Consider the following 22,608-nt stretch of genomic DNA (forward strand, 5'->3'; position numbering starts at 1 on the left):
GTCCAAGCCCAGCGTTGGGCTCTGTGCTGACAGCTCAGGGCCTGTAGCCTGCTTCGGATTCTGTGTCTCTCTCTGCCCCTCCCCGCCTCTCAAAAATAAATAAACATTTAGAAAAAAGAAAAGAAAAGGATTTTTCCTTCCCTTCATAGCTACGTGGTGACATCCCTGGTGCGAGGGGTCAGTGACAAGAGAGTGACAGAAACCAGATTGAAATAGGTTGAAGACCGGACTGGAGATGAGGAAATGGAAATAGCATAATGGCGGACAGTTCTCAAAACTAAGACCGTGAAGATGAGAGGACGGTGGTGGCTGCAGGGGAAGACGGGAGGGAGGGCTGGCTGGCTGGCTGGCTGGTTGGTTGGTTGGTTGGTAGGTTGGTAGGTAATGGGAGAGATGTGTTTAAATTCTGGTGAGAAAAGAAAGGACTCTGGAGGCGACAGGAGGAGGGCTGGGTTGAATGGAGATTCCTCCACCACCAACCCACAGGGCATCGCTCAAAGGACTTGGGACCACTTCCTCATCTATGTGTGGAAGTGATGAGAACATCTGCCTCTGGGGTTGATGTGAAGAGCCATAGAGAAAATGCACATGTAGCTCTCAGTAAATGCTTCTCTTGTGTTATCTTTCCTGCTCCAGATCCAGAACAAGTGAGTCTGGGTTTGCAAGATTTCCTGGCTTTGCAGGCAGCCTTGGTGATCCAGCAGCATCTTGAATTATTACTTTCTTCTGCCCTTGTGCGAAAGCCTGAATAAACGATGGGGTTTTTGTTTTGTTTTGTTTTGTTTAAAACAAATCAATAGAAATAGCAGGAGTATAAGTCAGGTGTACCCTGGGGCTCAGGGGGATGTACTAGAGGCAGGATTTTTATGAGGGTTTCGATCTTCTTCGGCTCATTGGATCAGTGAGTGACTGCTCTCTAATTGGTCTGAGAGCAGGCCTTCCAGACCGATGTTTTCTACAAAGAAGTGAGAGTAGCGGACCCTTTGCAGCGGTTTTTATTGCAAGAGTGGGAAACATCTGTAGAGTGGCTTGAATTGCGACCCCTGCCCCCCCACCCCCACAATTCCTATCTCAGAATGTGACCTATTTGAAAACAGGGTCTTTGCAGAAGGAATTGAGCTAAGGATCGACACGAAAGCGTCCTGGGTTTAATGTGGACCTTATAAGAAGAGGATGGGACACAGATACGCATGCAGAGGAGGAAGCCACGTAAAGACAGATGCAGAGACTGTAGTCATGAAGCCAAGGAAGACAAAGGAGTGCCAGGAGCCCCCGGGAGCTGGCAGCCACGAGGAAGAATTCTTCCCCAGAGGCTCCAGAGGGATCATGGCTCTGCCCACACCTTGGTTTCAGACCTCTGGCCTCCAGAACTGTGACAGGGTCCATGTGTGTTGTTTTAAGCCACCCCCTGGTTGAGGTCACCATGTTATGGGAGCCCTGGGAAGCTCATACAGTCCGGCTTCATGCTTGGTCTAAGGCAGTGAAGGAGGACGCCGGGTCCCCTGAGGCCAGCGTGGTGGCAAAAGGGAGTGGCCTGAGGCAGAAACACATCTGAGATGGCAGGAGGCGCTGAGGGCATGTTGCCCACTGGGCCGCGAAACCCAAGGCTACAGGTCCTCCGTCAGAGAGACTTTGTGTCAACCGCAAAGCTGCTGTGACTTGAGAGACATTCAGATTAACTTTTGACTTACAAATATTTTTGGAAAAGGTGATCTAGGAACTTTACTTTTATCTTAAGGAAAAATCAGAAATTCCGATGAAGCTCTCTCTGTCCCCCAGGATGTTTATCGTGACTTTTTTTTTTTTAAGAGAGAGAGAGTGGGCGGGGGGGGGGGGCGGGAGAGGGGCAGCGGGGGGGAGAGAGAGAGAGAGAGAGAGAGAGAGAGAGAGAGAGAGAGAGAGAATCTCAAGCAGACTCCATGCTCAGTGCATAGCCCTGGGCAGGGCTTGATCCCATGACCCTGGGATCATGACTTGAGCCGAAATCAAGAGTCGGACGCTCAGCCAACTGAGCCACCCAGGCGCTCTGTGACATCTTGATAAAACTTAAAAAGTAGAAGTAGCCTAAATGTCCCATAGGAAGGAAATGGTTAGATAAAGTCATAGCCACAAGATGGATTACTAAGCAGCCATTGTGAATATTTATGAAGAGCGTTTAATGTTACAAACAGCTTTTAATGCCGTGGGAAAACGATAGTGATAATAATGCTAAATGAGAAAGGAAAACTGGTTATAAATGGTACAATATGATGCCAATCATGGGAACAAGACAAAACAAAAAAGCATAAAAAAAAAAAAAAAACAACCTGGAAGGAAATCTCCCAAATGTCAGCGTGGTCTCTAGTTGGAAAATTTGTGGGAGATAAAAACAGAAAACAAACAACGTCCTTATCCTTTCTCTACTTTTAAAATGGTTTACTGTGTCCTTGGGTTACTTCCACAATCAAGAAGAAAAGTGAAAACTTTAAAAATGCTGTGTACGTGGTTTCCATTTTTATTTTCTCCGATGGATGATTGCACATCAGCACATCTTGAGTTACGCTAACTACTTTAGGCCGGTCACGACACATACACACACGTACAGAGAGGTCACACGGGCTGTGCCGAGCTGGCTGTAGCAAATGTACATCAAGTTACACAGGTGGAATTATTAGGCTGGTTAAAACACACCACCGAATGATGGGACACAGTTGGGTCAGGCCACCTCTCCCGCCCGCCGCTGCTGTTTCCAGAGGTCTGTGTGTTAGGCTGGTGAGTGGCGTCCTGCTGGCAGTCCCTCCGGTGGTCCCCGGTGGGCGGAGAGAGCCTGGGTCAGCATCTGCTCTGGGTCCCCTTCTCATCTGCCCTTGCCTGGTGTCGGAGCCTCTGGCCCTCTGCTACCTCTTTCGAGCACTGGCTGTGCTCCAGCCTGGGCCCTCATCCCCACTGTGCTCCACACATCTGGGGCAGACATCGCAAGGGAAGGAAGAGCCAAGAGCCGGTGAACACACTCCCGATGTGAACCGTGCCCAGACACAGGAAGGGAGGAAGCAGGAGACATAACCACAACACCACACACAAGCTCAATCTTTATGGGTGGACCCTCTTGTCTCCAAGACGTCTGGACTGTGTGGAGCCCTCCAGAGCACAGCCCCTGGGAGAGGACAGATGGGGGATGGGAGCTGTGCCCATGTGGGGCAGGCCTGACAGCAGAGCTAGGAGGGTGGATGGGGGATGTGTCCAACATGGTGCTAGATTGTTGAAAAGTCACGACTATACACACCTGGGGATCATGCCCCTCTCCCAGTTCATTCGCACAGTGGGTTAGATATAGATAGATAGAAGTGGAGATATACTTTTTCAAGGGAGGGCCTTTCCTGGTGGTTGGATAAACAGTGAGACAGAGTCCTGGGTTTGGCATGCTCTGGGGAGGGCCATGCGACGGTGAGGGACTCCCTATTGCTACACTCTGTACAGGGCGGCCGGGCCCGCCCGCCACGCCCACGGCCCCTGGCGGCAGTCACAGGCTTGCCTTCAACCCCTTCCACCTTGGAGAGCTCTTGGGCCCCAGTGAAATGGGGGCTATGAAGACAAGAGGGTGGGAGGCGGGGTCCCCGCGGCCCCGGGGGCACCCCACACTGGGGGCTACATGATATTGCACTGGGTGGCCCCACAGCAATCCTTGATGAGTGCCAGCCCAGTCTTGGCCACTGTGGGCTTGCTAGGTGGGGGTTCTGCTTTCTTCTCTGCTCGGGAGCCTGCAGCAGGGTAGGGGCATGGAGGGAGAGAGGGAAAGAGGGAGAGAGGAAGAGGTGAGATGAAGAGAGCCCTGACCATCTGCATCCCCTGTCCCATCCCAACTCCTGGCCAGACATTGCTCCAGCTCCACAGATCAGGTGTTGTGGAGAGCTGGCATGTGTTTTATATGGTTCCAGTGACTGTTCCCACCTCCCTGTGGGCCCAGTGGTCCTCAGCTTCCAACCACAGACTTTAGCTCTTATCCTATTCAGTTCTCTGCCAGGTCTAGCACAAGGTCTGGCATTCAAAGTATTTGGTGAACGGATACATGGGAACTTTGGTCCAAGTTGTTTCAATCTGAGGGCTACTGTCTTTCAATTTTGGAAAATGCTCATACGTCATCTTTTCAGATACCTCTACCTCTTGTCCGTTATCGCCCCTTCTGGAATGCCTATTAGAAATAAGTTGGACCTTATTATTCTATCTTCCATGTTTTGGAAGACATTTTTCATCTCTTTGTGTCTTTGTGTTACATGCTGGGTAATTTCCTTAGTTTTGTCTTCCAGTTTACGAATTCTCCCTTCAGCTGTGTTTAACCCATTGGATTTTTACTTCCATGACCCTAGATGGTTTTGTTTAGAAAGCTGAATTTTTGTAAATCTACCTATTCTTTTTTCATGCAATCCTGCTATTTCATTTTGGGTTTTATCCCTTTTCTTATCTCTCATTATTTTAAATATACTTACTTTATTGTCTCTTTTAGATAGTTTGTTATTTCTGGTTCTTGGGAGGACATTCTCTTGGTGACTCCACTCACAGTGGTTCATTTATTCATGGGTTTTAAATTTTTATTGAGAGCTCATCTTCACGGAGGTTGTTTTATCTATGGGTTACATATTATGGGATACAGAAGGGTCCCTACTGAACAGTATTGCATTTGCTTTGTTGGGATTAGAGGTTTCATTGTTGTTTTTTCTTTTTTTAAGTTTATTTATTTTGAGAGGAAGAACACAAGTCAGGGAGGGGCAGTCAGAGAGGGAGAGGGAGAACCCCAAGCAGGCTCCAGACGCCAGCTCAGAGACCAATGCAGGGCTCAAACTCACAAACTGCGAGATCATGACCTGAGCCAAAGTCAGATGCTTAACTGACTGAGCCACCCAAGTGCCCCTTCACTGGCTTTATATTAGTTTCAAATTTTCAACTTTGGATCCCAGCACTAGATGAGTAGTGTAAATTTGGACATTTGGCCCCTTGCATGGGGTGAAGGCTTGGTGTTTTGATTTCTTGCCAGATTTTTTGCTATCCAGCACCATGTATAGAAGGCAAGTTTCCTTGCTCCTTCTCCACACGGTTAGGTGGAATTTTTCTAATTTGCCTTTCACGGAAGAGACAGTCCCCTGAGGATGCTGGATTTTGGTAGGGACTATGTGCCTTGGGATATTAAGGGCCTGCAGAATGGACCTTCTTCTTTCTTTATTCCCTCGCAGCCCACAACCATATTTCATGGGATGTTAATAGCTGGTCAGGAAAAACTGAGTTTGTAGCCATAGTAGATGGTGGCGGCCTTTGGGTTTTGTCTTCCTAGCAAGATTTCCAGTCCCTTCACCTCTGATAACAGTACATGTCCCTGTGGCTACAGGAGTGGGCATGCAATGCAGAGCGGGCCAATCACAGCATCCCAGCCTGATACCAGTGATGGCCTAGGAGGTAGGAACACGATCCAAGAAGGGCCAATCAGAATATTCCTCTGAGACTGATGTGTTTGGGTATGAGGAGAAAGAACAAATGGTATTGCTTTGCTGCTGCTAAGTTCTGGTTCTGGAATTCGGGCCCCATGAAGAAGCCTGTGTAATAGGAGAAAATGCAGAGAGGGGCAGAGATAAGAAAAGGCAGGAAAGCGAGGGCATTCTAACAGCATCCAGCCCCTGAAGCCCCCTTTTTGCTCGGGCCAGTTTGAATAGGGCATCTGTTTCTTATAACGGGTCATTGACAGCAGGACCTGTTACCACTTTTATATGCTAATGGACATTGGCACCAGAGGGTCAGATAGGTAGCACTTCCCACACTGATCTCACACGGAACCCTTTTTGCTCTGAGTGTCAACAGAGGCCAGAGTTCCCTGAGCCTCAGCCCCCACCTTTTGGCCTCAGTGGCCACACAACTCCTTCTAAGAAACCCACCAAGCCGGGGGAGCCTGGGTGGCTCAGTCGGGTAAGTGTCGGACTTTGGCCCACATCATGATCTCATAGCTCACGGGTTTGAGCCCCGCGTCGGGCTCTGTGCTGACAGCTCAGAGCTGGAGCCCACTTAGGATTCTGTGTCTCCCTCTCTGTGCCTCTCCCCCACTCAGACTCTCTCTCTTAAAAATATTAATAAACATTAGGGGCGCCTGGGTGACTCAGTTGGTTGGGCATCCGACTTCGGCTCAGGTCATGATCTTGCGGTTTGTGAGTTTGAACCTCACGTCGGGCTCTGTGCTGACAGCTCAGAGCCTGGAGCCTGCTTCGGATTCTGTGTCTGCCTCTCTCTCTCTGCCCCTCCCCCACTTGCACGCTGTCTCTCAAAAACAAATAAAATGTAAAAAAAAATTAAAATAAATAGACATTAAAAGAAAAGAAATCCATGAAGCCTGTGATTGGTAAGGGGACAGCTGCTACCATGACCAGCTGCACAGTTCGTGCAAAGTGACAATGCGGGGCCCCTTATTCCCAAACTATTAGGAATCTCAAGAGAGCAACAGCAGAACATGAAAGCGAGCACAGCGCCCCCTTCCAGGCATCGGGGCCTGAGCAACCTGACAGCAACCTTGCCCATGAAGCTGGCCCTGCCCAATGCCATCCTGCACCCAAGGTTGCTCTCTAGATAGCATTTTGTTGTTCCCCCTCTGGCTCCCGGACCTCTTTTAAATCTCCTTTTCTCTTGGATGGGGGGAGGACGAGGAATAACATGTGCACTCACTGGCTGGAGATTTGGTTACTTTATCTAGAGGTTTTAACTTGATTCTCAGGAAATCCGCCATTTCCTTGTCTTCTTCTTGCTCCCTGTGGACATAGGTGTGTAAAGACAAGAGAAAAGTAAAGTAAGCAAGGAAAGCATTAAGGAACCGAGGGAATGAGGCAAGAGGTCAAGTGTGTGAGACCACGTGTCAGGCTTCGTGGCTGGTGTGGGTACGCTGTGTGTTGGGTGTGGCTGGGGCATATATGTTGCCCCGGGTTCTGTGTGGCGGGTGTGCATATGTTGTTGTGTGTTACACGAATATGGCGTGCGCATGTTGTGTTTCATGAACTTGCTCAGAAGCACAGACACTATCAACAATGGAGTAACTGTCTCCCTGGGGCCAAGTTGAGATCCCAGCGCAGAAGCAGGGACATTATAAGACTCAGCCTCTGCTGAGGGTGCTGCGAGCTGAGGAACACCCCCTCCTGACCCTGTACCTTTGAGTCACCCTAGACATCTGTGCTCCCATGAAGTTCATGGCCAGAGTCAGAAAGCAAGTCACCTGAACTCTTCCGAGGGTCACCAGGAACGAAGGCAGCGTTCCTCAGCTTGGCTGAGCCAGGCAAGGTGCATTCCAGGCCTCGGAGGACCCAGGAGGACACAGACAATAAAGAAGTTGCCTTCTGGGTTGAAGGAGGCCCTGTGAGCCTCTCTCCTTGCAGAGGGCTCCAAAGGCCCTGCTCCAGGACAAAAATATTCGAGAATCAGCATTCACATCTTTTCTATGCGGGCCTTGTCAGGGGACTTCAGGTGCACCAGGGCTCCAGTGCCCACAGATTTCCAGAAAAAGTGGCAGGTGCATCTGCAAATAGGAGACTGAGGGCTAGGAAGGGGGCACTGGAGCCACCAAGGGGAGGATAAAGAATGAAGCTGGGAAGTGGAGAGGGCAGGGAAGGAAGCAAGTCAGTACAGGGGGGCGGGGTTTCTGCAGAAACCCGATGGAAGTTTCTGGAAGGTGCCTTGATGAAAAGTTTGCCTTGGGAGAAAGGTCAGTGAAGAGAATGTGTAGGAAGCTCTGCCATGTGTTATGTGACGTAATTCTTGCCCGGTCACCTCCTTGAATAACACTGACTTACGACCCAAAGGCCTTTGCAAGACTTTTTTGGAGCTGGATGCCAGTTTCCTTTGAACATGAAACAGGTCCTCAGGCCACAAGGCTGGCGATTCATTTGGATCCAGTGTTTGGGAGCATTTGCTGAGGCCACACCTGTCAGGCCAGACTGGGAGACCCTGCAGCAGAAGGTGGGCCTAGGAGGAAGCCGAGCCTGCGTTCCAGCAGCCTGGTGCGCGGGGACAGGAGCCCACACTCACCTTAGCCGCTCGACCTCCGCATCATCCACCAGAAAGTCTCTCTTCTGCACCAGCTTGTGGATCTTCTGGATTAGCTCATCCTCTCTCTGCTTCTGCAGCTTGGTCTTTTCTTTTTCTGGGAAGGAGAAAACACCGGCAAAGAAAACAGTCGAGTGTCTCTGCTGAAAGCACGTGAGTCCAGGGGCCAGGGTTAGTGACCAACCAGGTCACTCGCTGAGGGAAATTGAAGAAGCAAGGGGACCTCCTCAAGCCTCAGTTTCCTCTCCTGTAAAAACACACGGAGGGGCTTAAATGCAGTGGTGTTAAGTAAATGGCTTAGCAGAGAGCCAGGCCCGTGGTGAGCACTCAGTCAAAGGTAACGGTGCAACGAGTCGGGTCCTGCTCAGGGCAAAGGGGTCGGAGGGCTCGGGCTGGGGTGCGGGAGGGAACGGCTCTACAGCCAGGGCAACCCAGTCTGCAGATGGAAATCATGCACGCTAATGGCATTAGCCCTATCCCAGATACCCAGGGCTAGAAGGCCAAAGAGAAATCCAAAGACCCCAGGGCTGGAGAGGATGACCGAGAAAAGTAGAAGGGTAGCGCAGACCCCTTCAGAAGATAAAAAGGAGGGGGCAGCAGATCTACAGGCACCACCCACGTGCCTCCGGGCACCACCCACCTGCCTGCAGGCACCACCCACCTGCCTCCGGGCACCACCCACCTGTCTCTGGGCACCACCCACCTGTCTCTGGGCACCACCCACCTGCCTCCGGGCACCACCCACCTGCCTGCAGGCACCACCCACCTGTCTCTGGGCACCACCCACCTGCCTCCAGGCACCACCCACCTGCCTGCAGGCACCACCACTCAACTTGGCTTGCCAACGTCACCCACCTACTTGCCAATGGGAACTGCCAGCCTGCCAGGCTCACCCTGTGCTTTCTGGCACCACACACCTGATCCCTAACATCTCCATGTGCTTACCCACATGACTCTCTGACTCCCTTGTCATCCCCTCCAGCAACCTCCTTAGCCCAGGCCATCTCTTCCTGGACCACGTGCGCCCTCCTAACTGCTCTCCCTGGCCTGCCCCCCACAACATGACTGTGAGCACCCATTGGAGACTCAGACGATCCTGGCTTGACGCCCTAGCTCCCCCTCTTCCTAGCTGTGGGACTCTGGCATATTCCTCAACCTCTCTGAGCAGCTAGTCTCTCAACACAGATAATCCTGAAGTTGCTGCAAGTTTTTAAGAGAATTAAACCAAGTAAAATAGGCTCGCTGCCTGGTTTGTAGCAAAGGCTCATGAACAGCCGGCTACTCTTATTATAAGCTGTTGTTTTACATCCTTACTGTTGTTTTAATGACTCAATGCCCACTTCTTTAATATGAATTGAATCAGGTACAAAAGAAATAAATACCGATTTAAAGAAGGAAAAGCAAGTCTCATGGCGTAAGTGTGCAAATGATAAGCGCTTCATAAATTGCAGCTATTATGTTTGTATTCCCATGAGTTTGTCACGTTCGTTTAATCTGTCTCCCAGCCTGGGCACTACTGATAGTTGAGACTGGAGCATCCTTTGTTGCAAGGGCCGTCCTGTGCACTGGAGGGTGTTTAGCAGCGTCCTTGGCCTCCACCCACTAGATGCCGGGAGTACCCCACCCGGGATGTGACACTCAAAATGCCTCTAGGGGGCAAAGTCACCCTGCTTGAGAACCACTGCTTTAATCCTTTCTAACAACCCTACGAAGGAGACGCTATGTTTACGTCCGAGGGGAAAGTGCCACGGCCTCTCCAGCCAGGTCTACGCGTCCCCAGCTCTGAGGTAGCAGTGATGGCAGAGATGAGACATCTTGGCTTGTCCCAGAGGGGCCCTCAAGGCAGGGAGGGCCCTGGAGGTCTCCCCAACCAGTCACCTGCACCCACCATGGGGAGCTGGTGAATGATGCGACTCTGGCTGGAGAAGTGTGAATTTCTTGGCCATTCAGTGATCTCTTTCCTTAATACCTTTATTGATGTGTTGCCGGGAGCATTGTCTCCCCCCCCCCCCCCCCCCCCCCCCCCCCCCCCCCCCCCCCCCCCCCCCCCCCCCCCCCCCCCCCCCCCCCCCCCCCCCCCCCCCCCCCCCCCCCCCCCCCCCCACCCCAGCTTAATCCAGCCAGAAACCTGGCTCTGGTCCAGGGAATACACAAAGACTCAACAAGGATTCAGGGAAGAGGTGAGGAGGAAATCAGGAGAAGAAAGAAAACTTTAACATGTGAACTTCTGCCCAAAGACTCGATTTCCTGGGGAATCAACGGGACCAGCGTTAAGGACCTGGGCTCCGTTGCCAACTGGTCCTGTGACCTCGTCAACCTGTGTTTCTCAGCCGGACACTTGATGGCATTTCAGGTGAAATGTGCTCTTCATTGTGGGACTCCCCCTGCGCTGTAGGTTTGAACGTCCTTGGGCTCTGCCTACTATCAGTACTAATCTTGTCTTTATTTAAACTTTTGGTATTTTAGGGGGTGCCTGGGTGGCTCAGTCAACTAAGCATCAGACTCCTGATTTTGGCTCAGGGCGTGGTCTCCCGGATCGAGCCCAGCATCTGACTCTGCACTCACTGTGACCAGCACAGTCGGCTTAGGATTCTTTCTCACCGTCTCTCTGCCCCTCCCTGCCTCTTCTCTCTCTCTCAAAATAAATAAACATTAAAAAAAACCTTTTGGTATTTTGTTCATCGTGGATTGTGTGTGTGTGTATGTGTGTGTGAGTGTATTTCGGTATTTTAAATATTGCATTAATATATTATTTGCCCTGATTACTGAATTTTTGTGCTCCAGCTGTCCTCCTTATCCTAGTCTCAGTCCTGGTTAGTTAGCAACCCCAGGGACTATGTGAAACAAAGACCTTACTCCCACCCATTTCCACCTGTGTTCCAGAGGCTGCCACAGCCCCGACTGGAGCCTCTGTGGCCTGGAGTGGCTCTGGTTGGTCCCATGCTCACACACTCATATCTCTTTTGCCTCAGTGGCCCCCACGTGTTCTGCTGCACCAATGGTGGGCTCGGAAATCTTTCTTCCCTCGACGAAGAAGGCAACCCATGTTCGACCCATCAGAGTCCTCCTGGGAGGCTGAAAATTAGGACACAGAGGTCCTGAGGGCTGGACTTTTGTGTTGGACGATCATGGGAAGGAGACAGGAGTGGCCTTGCTCAGCTCATGTGCTAGAGGGAGAAAATGGAGACTGTGTCCAACATGGAAGGAGAGAGAGAGAGAATGAGACAGACAGAGACAGGGAGGGAGGGAACATTCTAACAGCTTTCCTGTTTCTGGTTCCAGACCCTTGTGAGGATGGGTGGAGCTTCATGCTGGTATTGGGTTGAATGGATTCCCACCCACCAAAATGTCATGTCTACCCTGTTTGGAAACAGGATCTTTGGGGCACCTGGGTGGCTCAGTCAGTTGAGTGTCTGACTTCAGCTCAGGTCATGAGCTCACGGTTCATGAGTTTGAGCCACATGTCAGGCTCACTACTGTCAGCTTGTCAGTGCAGAGCCTATTTGGGATCCTCTGTCTCTCTCTCTCTCTCTCTCTCTCTGCCCCTCCCCCACTTGCAATCTCCCCCAAATAAAATATTTAAAGAAATATTTTACAAAAGAAATAGAATCCTTGCGGGTGTCATTAGTTGAGATGAGGTCATACTTATTAGGGTGAGCCCTAAATCCGATGATTGATGTCCTTGTGAGGAGGGGAGAGGACACACAGATGTACAGGGAAGAAGCCATGGGATGACAAAAGCAGAGTCAGGAGCGAGTCAGCTGCAAGCCGAGGAGCACCAAAGACTGCAGGCAGCCACCAGGAGCTGGAAGATGCAAGGAAGGATTCTCTTCTAGAACCTTCAGAAAAAGCACGGCCCAGCCGATGCTCTGCTTGCGGACTTGCGTCCTCCAAAACCGAGAGAGAATAAATCCATGTTGATTTATGCCACTAAGTTCGTGGGAATTTGTTAGGGCGGCCACAGGAAGCTAACACGATGGCCTTGGGCTCCAGGAGCCTCCCTGATCCTTCCAGTAACTGCCCATTTTGTGGTTCCCTAAGCTTGGGTGGGTTTTCTCCGCGGGATATAAAGCGCAACAGCGGACCCGGCCTGGTGGCTCTCCACCCTGGCTGCTCCTCATAATCACATGACGTTTTAAAAAATGACCAATGCCAGAACCCCACACCAACTGAATCGAGTCTCTAGTAGGTGAGCGTTGTCAGGCCATTGCCGCTTTTTCTCCCTTCTTTTGCTGTTTTCTGTTTGAAATTTGACTTCCTGTGGTACAGTTTTATTGGGATATAACTCACATATACCATCACAGTTCACCCATCGAGATATGCAACCATCACCACAGCCGATTTTAGAACAGTTTAATCGAGGCGCCTGGGTGGCTCAGTCAGTTAAGCGTCTGACTCTTGATTTCGGCTCAGGTCATGATCCCGGGGTCATGGGATCCGCGTTGGGCTCTGCGCTGACAGCACGGAGCCTGCTTGGGATTCCCTCTCTCCCTCTCTCTCTCTCTCTGCCCTTCCTCCACTTGCGTTCTCTCTCAAAATAAATAAATACATATTTTTGTGAAAGAACAATTTAATCACCTAGAAGAGAAACCCCACACCCACTTGCTGCCACCCCACACGGCCTGGCACCTGTGAGTGCTCCTTAGAGGAATGGTGCCGGGAGGACGACGGGCTCCCGCTGTACCCACCACCAGCAGAACAGGAGTGTATTTAAGGCCCAGAGAAACGAAGGTGCTACATCAAGTTCACCCGTCTGGTCAGCCGGGATTCAAACCCAGACCACGGGACTCTAGTGGTTCTCAGACGGGTGGCAATTTCGCACCTCCCCGCCGGGGTATATCTGGCAGATGTTTTTCACTGTCACGACTGTGGGGGAGATGCTGCTGGCATCCAGTGGGCAGAGGCCACTGCTAAACATGCTACAGTGCACAGGACAGTGTTCCCCACACCCCGCCCCCTGGCCCCAGCAAAGAATGGCCCAGCGCCACATGTTCCAAACGAGAAAGCATTTGGAACGGTGTCCTCTTCTACAACGCATTCGGACGGGCTTCCTACTCAATCGTAGCTGCCACTTACTGGTACCCGCTGTGTGCCAGGTCCTGTCTGAGTGACCGAGTAGGGGATCCTTTTCTCTCCCTCAGCGCATGTGCAGTGCTAGCTCGCAGCCTGCGGCAACACAGCGGCTGAGACATACTTACCAGACGGATAGAAGGGCAAACGAACTCAAGTAGAAGCCCATGGGGTGCTTATCCGGCCTGGGCGGCTCCTCCCCAAGGCCAATGCAAGGTTCCTGGGCCAGAGTTGTGTATCTGCCTCCCATACACCTTTCCTGTGCACCTGCCAGACCTTCACACCTGCACATAATCCAGCCTGGATGGGCAGGGAAGGCTCTCTTGGGAAACGGAGCCAAATCAACCATGACCTGAAGGAACTGGTAGAAATGTGTGTGTGTGTGTGTGTGTGTGTGTATCAGGACTCATTCCATATTCTGAAGCAAAAAGACACTTTCCAACGCAATACATATCAAAGCAGATATGATAGCATATTAAACAAGTTGTAAAAGAGATTTGGTAAATTTTTAAAAAAATACCACTTTTCGGGGCGCCTGCGTGGCGCAGTCGGTTAAGCGTCCGACTTCAGCCAGGTCACGATCTCGCGGTCCGTGAGTTCGAGCCCCGCGTCGGGCTCTGGGCTGATGGCTCGGAGCCTGGATCCTGTTTCCGATTCTGTGTCTCCCTCTCTCTCTCTGCCCCTCCCCCGTTCATGCTCTGTCTCTCTCTGTCCCAAAAATAAATAAACGTTGAAAAAAAAATACCACTTTTCTCATTAAATATTTGTGGATTTAGAAGAGACAATTGTGGTTCATAAAACGGTACTTGGGTTACAAGGTAATAGGCTTGTTACTGTCATTTTAAAATGAATTAATATATAAATATGTTACAAGGACGGGTAGGAATGTGTTCGGTTACTGACAATAACAACAGGAAAAATTTATTAAGCACTAGTTATAGGATGGGAGCTGTGGTTAGCACCGTATATGTTTTTTCCCTCAGTCCATCTCACAATGATCCTATAAAGTAGATACCACTATTGTCCCAGTTGACAGGTGACGAAATCGAGTTTTAGTGGAGTCACTTGCTCAAGGTCATGTCATTAATAATCGACAGATCTAGGTTGAACCCCGAAGTCAGAGCTTGTAAAAATACCACACTCTACCTGCCCCCAAACAGAACAGTAACAATCGTTAATACTTACCGGACTTTTGGGGCGCCTGGGTGGCTCAGTCGGTTAAACATCCGACTTCGGCTTAGGTCATGATCTCACAGTTCATGAGTTCAAACCTCACATTTGGGCTCTCTGCTGTCAGCATGGAGCTTGCTTCAGGTCCTCTGTCTCCCTCTCTCTCTGACCCTCCCGCCGCCCCTCTCTCAAAGAAATAAACATTAAAAAAAAAAAATACTTACTGGATTCTTAATCTTTGGGCCAGATATGAAGCTAGGCTCGTGGCTTGCAATGTTCTGTGTATCACAATGAGATTTATACCCAGCGAGTTAAGAGCTATACCTACTCCTACCCCATTTCCGGAAGAAGGGAAACTGAGCCTCAGATAAAGTGACTTTCCCAAGGTCAAAGAGCGGGCCAGAATTAGTACTTGAACCTGGATCCCCCTGATGTGGAGGACTGCACTGCAAGAATGGGGCTGCGGTAGAAGAGATGAACTCTGTCTTCCAGACCCAAGGGGCACCGACAGGGCCGGCCAGAGGACTCTGAGCGGCTCCTTAACGAGGGTGGAGTCTCACACGGTTACCTGGGATGGCGACCAAGTTCTGTAGCTCTTGTTTCAGGTCCATAATATCGTTGCAAAGCTGGATGTCATCCATCCTGGGGAAACAGGACACCACACCACAGCAGTTTACATCGACAGAATATTCTACACCCTGAGCACCACCCGGTTTAAACAAAGGGTTTGGGGGCGGGGGTTGTCCTCTGTAAAGGCCACACAGGCTCTTTATACAAGTTGTGCCTCAAAAGAAGAAAAACAAAACGTGCCTATTGTCACACGACTCAGAAATGATCGATCGCTGTAAATAACACCTTGATGAGAATGGCTTCCTGTCTTCATGTCCTTGCTTCTGTTCCCTTATACCAGCGAGCTCTCGCTGCAGATTCGGTGTTTTCTTTACCGGCTGTGTTTCACAATTTTAAGCATTGCAGAAATTCACACTATAGAGAAAATCTCCCTCAATCCTTTAGAAAAAAACCCCATTGTCAACAGCTTGGTATATATTCCGCCAGATTTTTAAAAATGTTTATGCCTGTCCTGTAAGTTGTAACACCATTGTTATTCTACAAACACATCTTGCAATACTTTTTAACTTCATGGTATATCTTAGGCATTTTTCCATGTCAGGACATGCAAATCTCATTTAAAAAATTTTTTTTTTAAGTTTATTTTTGAGAGAGAGAAACAGAGCATGAGCAGGGGAGGAGCAGGCAGAGAGGGAGACACAGAATCCGAAGGGGGCTCCAGGCTCCAAGCTGTCAGGACAGAGCTTGAACTCACAGACCGCAAGATCATGACCTGAGCCAAAGTCAGACCCTTACCAGGCACCCGTAATTTTTAATGGCTGTATAGTATTCCATTATACCAATATATAGTGACTTATATAACCATTCCCCTATACACAGACGTCTGGGTTGTTTCTAGGATAAATTCCTAGAAATACATAAATTCCTAGAAAAATTAGTTCCTAGAAATGAAATCATTGGGTCAAGTGACATGAACACTTGCTTATTTATTTATTTAGAGAGTGGGTGAGCACAAGTGGGGAAGGGACATAGGGAGAGAGAAAATCTTAAGCAGTTTCCAATGTGGGGCTCCATGCAGGGCTAGATCGCATGACTGGGAGATCATGATCTGAGCTGAAATCAAGAGTCGGACGCTTAAACAACTGAGCCATCCAGGTGCCCCAACCTTGCATTTTAATTAGGAACTTCCAAATTGCCCTCCAGAGGGATTGTGCCTGATAGTCCTACCAAGAACATGAAAGGATGGTCACACTTATGACCTCAGCCATCGACTGCATGTGCAATTTTGCATTATGTATTATAGTTTTGTAGGTGTGCTAGGATATTAACTTATATTACTGTAAATAATGTGTATACTGGATATCTGGAAATTCAGCAAATCAATTTATAAGGGCTGCTCTAAATTGTTTTAATGTTTATTTATTTACTTATATTGAGAGACAGAGAGAGAGAGAGAGAGACAGAGAGAGAGACAGAGAGAGAGAGAGAGAATCCCAAGCAGGCTCCATGCTGTCAACACAGACCCCAATGTGGGGCTCGATTCCATGAACTGTGAGATTATGACCTGGGCTGAAATCAACAGTCAGACTCTTAACTGACTGAGCTTCCCAGGCGCCCCAGGTTGGCTTTAATTACCATCATATATAGATATTAAAAATTTTTATTTAATTTTTTTCTTAATTTACATCCAAGTTAGTTAGCATATAGTGCAACAATGATTTCAGGAGTAGATTCCTTAGTGCCCCTTACCCATTTAGCCCATCCCCCTCCCACAACCCCTCCAGTAACCCTCAGTTTGTTCTCCATATTTAAGAGTCTCTTACGTTTTTGTCCCCCTCCCTGTTTTTATATTATTTTTGCTTCCCTTCCCTTATGTTCATCTGTTCTGTATCTTAAAGTCCTCAGATGAGTGAAGTCATGATATTTGTCTATCTCTGACTAATCTCACTTAGCAAAATACCCCCATGTAGTTGCAACTACGTGCATTCACGTAGTTGCAAATGGCAAGATTTTATCTTCTCGTTGCTGAGTAATATTCCATTGTATGTATATATACCACTTCTTCTTTGTCCATATTGATGGACATTTGGGCTCTTTCCATACTTTGGCTATTGTAGATAGTGCTGCTATAAACATTGGGGTGCATGTATCCCTTCGAAACAGCATACCTGTGTCCCTTGGATAAATACCTAGTAGTGGCATTGCTGGGTCGTAGGGTAGTTCTCTTTTTAATTTTTTGAGGAAACTCCATACCATTTTCCAGAGAACCTACACCTGTTTGCATTCCCACCAGCAGTGCAAAAGGATTTCTCTTTCTCCATATCCTCGCCAACATCTGTTGTTGCCTGAGTTGTTAATGTTAGCCATTCTGACAGGTGTGAGGTGGTATCTCATTGTGGTTTCGATTTGTATTTCCCTGATGATGAGTGACGTTGAGCATTTTTTCATGTGTAGGTTGACCATCTGGATGTCTTCTTTGGAGAAGTGTCTATTCATGTCTTTTGCCCATTTCTTTACTGGATTATTTGGTTTTCGGATGTTGAGTTTGATAAGTTCTTTACAGATTTCGGATACTAATCCTTTATCTGATATCTTGTTTGCAAATATCTTCTCCCATTCTGTCAGTTGCCTTTCAGTTTTGCTGATTGTTTCCTTCACTGTGCAGAAGATTTTTATTTTAATGAGTTCCCAATACTTCATTTTTGCTTTTGTTTCCCTTGCCTCCAGAGACATGTTGAATAAGAAGTTGCTGCGGCCAAGGTCAAAGAGGTTTTTGCCTGCTTTCTCCTTGAGGATTTGGATGGCTTCCTATCTCACATTAGGTCTTTCATCCATTTTGAGTTTATTTTGTGTACGGTGTAAGAAAGTGGTCCAGGTTTATTTCTCTTCATGTGGCTGTCCAATTTTCCCAGCACCACTTGCTGAAGAGACTGCCTTTATTCCATTGGATATGCTTTCCTGCTTTGTCAAAGATGAGTTGGCCGTACATTTGTGGGTCCATTTCTGGGTTTTCTATTCTGATCCATTGATCTGAGTGTCTGTTTTTGTGCCAGTACCATACCGTCTTGATGATGACAGCTTTGTAATACAGCTTGAAGTCTGGGATTGTGATGCCTCCTGCTTTGGTTTTCTTTTTCAAGATTGCTTTGGCTATTCGGGGTCTTTTCTGGTTCCATACAAATTTTAGGATGGTTTGTTCTAGCTCTGTGAAGAATGCTGGTGTTATTTTGATAGGGATTGCATTGAATATGTAGATTGCTTTGGGTGGTATCGACATTCTAAAAATATTTGTTCTTCCTATCCAGGAGCATGGAGTCTTTTTCCATTTTTTTTGTGTCTTCAATTTCTTTCATAAGCTTTCTACAGTTTTCAGTGTATAGATTTTTCACCTCTTTGGTTAGATTTATTCCTAGGTATTTTATGGGTTTGGGTGCAATTATATATGGCATCGATTCCTTGATTTCTCTTTCTGTTGCTCCATTCTTGGTGTATAGGAATGAAACTGATTTCTGCACATTGATTTTATATCCTGCTACTTTGCTGAATTCATGGATCCGTTCTAGCAGTTTTTTTGGTGGAATCTTTTGAGTTTTCCATATGGAGTATCATGTCATCTGTGAAGAGTGAAAGTTTGACCTCCTCCTGGCCAGTTTGGATGCCTTGTATTTCTTTGTGTTGTCTGATTGCTGAGGCTAAAACTTCCAATACTATGTTGAATAACAGTGGTGAGAGTGGACATCCCTGTCTTGTTCCTGACCTTAGGGGGAAAGCTCTCAGTTTTTCCCCATTGAGGATGATATTAGCTTTGGGTCTTTCATATATGGCTTTTATGATCTCAAGGTATGGTCCTTCTATCCCTACTTTCTTAATGGTTTTTATCAACAAAGGATGCTGTATTTTGTCAAATGCTTTCTCTACGTCCACTGAGAGGATCATGTGGTTCTTGTCCTTTCTTTTATTGATGTGATGAATCACATTGATTGTTTTGCAGATATTGAACCAGCCCCACATCCCAGTTATAAATCCTACTTGGTCGTGGCGAATAATTTTTTTTCACGTATTGTTGGATCCGGCTGGCTATTATCTTGTTGAGAATTTTTGCATGCATGTTCATCAGGGAAATTGGTCTATAGTTCTCCTTTTTCGTGGGGTCTTTGTCTGGATTTGGAATCAAGGTAATGCTGGCTTCATAGAAAGAGTTTGGAAGTTTTCCTTCCATTTATCTTATTTGGAACAACTTCAAGAGAATAGGTGTTAACTCTTCCTTTAATGTTTGGTAGAATTCCCCTGGAAAGCCATCTGGCCCCGGAGTCTTGTTTTTGGGGAGATTTTTGATTACTAATTCGATTTCTTTACTAGTTATGGGTCTGTTCAAATATTCTATTTCTTCCTGTTTCAGTTTTGGTAGTTTATATGTTTCTAGGAATTTGTCCATTTCTTCCATATTTCCCATTTTATTGGTGTATAATTGCTCATAAGAAACTGCTATTATTGTTTGTATTTCTGCTGTGTTGGTTATTATCTCTCCTCTTTCCTTCTTGATTTTATTATTTGGTTCCTTTCCTTTTTCTTTTTGATCAAGCTGGCTAGTGGTTTATCAGTTTTGTTAATTCTTTCAAAGAACCAGCTTCTGTTTTCATTGATCTGTTCTACTGGTTTTTTTTTTTTTCGATAGCGTTGATTTCTGCTCTAATCTTTATTATTTCCTGTCTCCTGCTGGTTTGGGGTTTTATTTGCTGTTCTTTTTCCAGCTCTTTAAGGTGTAGGGTTTGGTTGTGTATCTGAGGCCTTTCTTCCTTCTTTAGGAAGGCCTGGATTGCTATATACTTTCCTCTTATGACCGCCTTTGCTGCGTCCCAGAGGTTTTGGGTTGTGATGTTACCATTTTCATCGACTTCCATATACTTTTTAATTTCCTCTTTAACTTACTGGTTAGCCCATTCATTCTGTGGTAGGATGTTCTTCAGTCTCCAAGTATTTGTTACCTTTCCAATTTTTTTCTTGTGATTGATTTTAAGTTTCATAGCGTTGGGGTCTAAAATATGCACGGTATGATCTCGATCTTTTTGTATTTGTTGAGGGCTGATTTGTGTCCCAGTATGTGATCTATTCTGGAGAACGTTCCATGTGCACTGGAGAAGAATGTATATTCTGCTGCTGTAGGATGAAATGTTCTGAATATATCTGTTAATTCCATCTGGTCTAGTGTGTCATTCAAAGCCATTGTTTCCTTGTTGATTTTCTGTTTAGATGATCTGTCTATTGCTGTAGGTGGGGTATTGAAGTCCCCTACTATTATGTTATTATTATCAATGAGTTTCTTTATGTTTGTGATTAATTGATTTATATATTTGGGTGCTCTCACATTTGGAGCATAAATGTTTATGATTGTAGGTATCCTTGGTGGATAACGTCCTTAATTGTGATATAATGCCCTTCTTCATCTCTTGTTACAGTTTGTATTTGAAAATCTAGATTGTCTGATATAAGTATGGCAACTCCGGCTTTGTTTGGTCAAACATTAGCATGATAGATGGTTCTCCATCCCCTTACTTTCAATCTGAAGGTGTCTTTAGGTCTAAAGTGGGTCTCTTGTAAACAGATAGATAGATAGATAGAGCTTGTTTTCTTATCCATTCTGTTACCCTATGTCTTTCGATTGGAGCATTTAGTCCATTGACATTTAGAGTGACTACTGAAAGATATGACTTTATTGCCATTATGTTTCTTGTAGAGTTGAAGTTTCTGGTGGTGTTCTCTGGTCCTACCTAGTTTTTGTTACTTTTGGTCTTTTTTTTTTTTTTTTTTTTTTTTGGTCTTTTCTCTCCTCAGAGAGTCCCCCTTAAAATTTCTTGCAGGGCTGGTTTAGTGGTCACGAACTCCTTTAATTTTTGTTAGGCTGGGAAACTTTTGATCTCTCTATTTTGAATGACAGCCTTGCCAGATAAAGAATTCTAGGCTGCATATTTTTCCAATTCAGCATGTTGAATACAGCCTGCCACTCCTTCCTGACCTGCCAGATTTCTGTGGCTGCTGCAAACCTGATCTGTTTTCCCTTGTAGGTTAAGGATTTTTTTCCCCTTGCTGCTTTCGTGATTATTTCCTTGCCTGAGTATTTTGTGAATTTGACTATGATATGCCTTGTTGATAGTTGGTTTTTGTTGAATCAATAAGACTCCTCTGTGCTTCCTGGATTTTGATGTCTGTGTCTTTCCCCAGGTTAGGAAATTTTTCTGCTAAGACTTGCTAACATAACATTTCTACCCATTTTTCTCTCTTTGTCTTCTGGGACCCCTATGATTCTGATGTTGTTCCTTTTTAATGAGTCACTGATTTCTCTAATTCTTAAATCGTGCTCTTTTCACTTAGTCTCCCTATTTTTTTTTTTCTGCTTCATTATTCTCCATAAGTTTGTCCTCTATATTGCTGATTCACTGCTCTGCCTCATCCATCCTTGCCACCACGGCATCCATTCAAGATTGCAGCTCAGGTACAACATTTTTTATTTCATCCTGACTAGGTTTTACCTCCTTTATCTCCACAGAGAGGGATTCTAATCTATTTTCAACTGCAGCTAGTATTCTTATTATCATGATTCTAAATTCTGGTTCAGACATCTTGCTTATATCTGTGTTGATTAAGTCCCTGCCTGTCATTTTTCCTGCTCTTTCTTTTGGGGTGAATTCCTTTGTTTCATCATTTTTAAGGAAGAAAAGGAATAAGGTAAAAAAAAAAAGGAAATTAAATAATTAAACACACTCACACACACACACACACACACACACACAAATGAAATAAATGATGCTAGATCCTAGGTGTGTTTTGGTCCGGTTGTTGAAAGGAACTTGATAAATTAGAGAAAAAAGTGGGGGGGGAGGGAAACGTTTGAGAATTTGAAAAAATGAATACAATAAAATGAGATGATGGAAGTAAAATAGAATTCGAAAATTTACAAAAAGGTAAAAAATATAGTAGAAAAAATTAAAGAAAAATATTCTTAATAAAACTGAAAATAAAAATAATTTTTTTCTTTCATATTCAAGAAAAGAAACGAAAGAGAAAAAAAAAAAGAAAACTGAATAGATGGACCAGTGAACAGACTGAAATATGATTGAAATTACCTGGTTTTCCCCTAGAAGTCAAACTATGAAGGGCTTTACAGTACGTAAACTAGGCAGGTGGAGAGACTTGTGTTCCTGAAGAGCAAGGTTGGCCCAGTAGGGCGGGGCTTAGGGTTATGACTTCGTTCTCCACTAGATGGCGCTGCTCTGCTTACTGGAGGGGATTGTTGTGGGGCTTGCACGTGTGTATGCGCATGCGCGGGAGCGGTAAAAATGGCGTCATCCATCTACCCAGTCTCTAGTATAGAAATCTGTCCTCTTCCCGAGCAGCAATTGCGCGCCCGTCCTTTGCCTCGGGCTTCCATTACCACCCCCCACCCTCCCCACCCCCCAACCCCCCGCTTCTACGTCGTCTGTGACCAAGCCATCAGGTTGTCAGGCGCCACCCCCCTCCTGAGTTTTATCTCCGTCGCGGCTTTGTTTCCCGACCCCTCCCTTTGGAGGGACTGCGGCTCAGACCCACTTGGATCCTCTCCGGGAGGGTCTCCCCAGCAATGGCCGGTGGCGGCCTCACCCGGGAACGTTCGCGGGACCGCTGCTGCTGCCAAAGCCCAGAGACCTCTGCCGGGCGCCAGCCCGCCCCAGAGAAAGTTCACGCGATCGCGTAGCAGCGGCGTTTCAGGGATCATGGACA

The 22,608-nt window shown here is 47.0% G+C and overlaps 1 protein-coding gene across 1 annotated transcript in view; it reads right to left on the reverse strand.

The window, feature by feature from the left end:
• Positions 1-2,135: 2,135 nt before the first annotated feature.
• BMERB1 (bMERB domain containing 1) overlaps positions 2,136-22,608 on the reverse strand; it is a 120,251-nt gene continuing 99,778 nt past the window's right edge. The window contains exons 3-6 of the mRNA XM_043560467.1: positions 14,852-14,925; positions 8,026-8,140; positions 6,676-6,758; positions 2,136-3,737 (exon numbers count right to left, since the gene is read on the reverse strand). Coding sequence (XP_043416402.1) covers positions 3,625-3,737; positions 6,676-6,758; positions 8,026-8,140; positions 14,852-14,925 — 385 coding nt within the window. The 3' untranslated portion in view covers positions 2,136-3,624. The remainder of the gene's footprint in view (positions 3,738-6,675; positions 6,759-8,025; positions 8,141-14,851; positions 14,926-22,608) is intronic.

Source organism: Prionailurus bengalensis, chromosome E3 (assembly GCF_016509475.1).
Source record: "Prionailurus bengalensis isolate Pbe53 chromosome E3, Fcat_Pben_1.1_paternal_pri, whole genome shotgun sequence".
Classification (NCBI taxonomy): domain Eukaryota; kingdom Metazoa; phylum Chordata; class Mammalia; order Carnivora; family Felidae; genus Prionailurus; species Prionailurus bengalensis.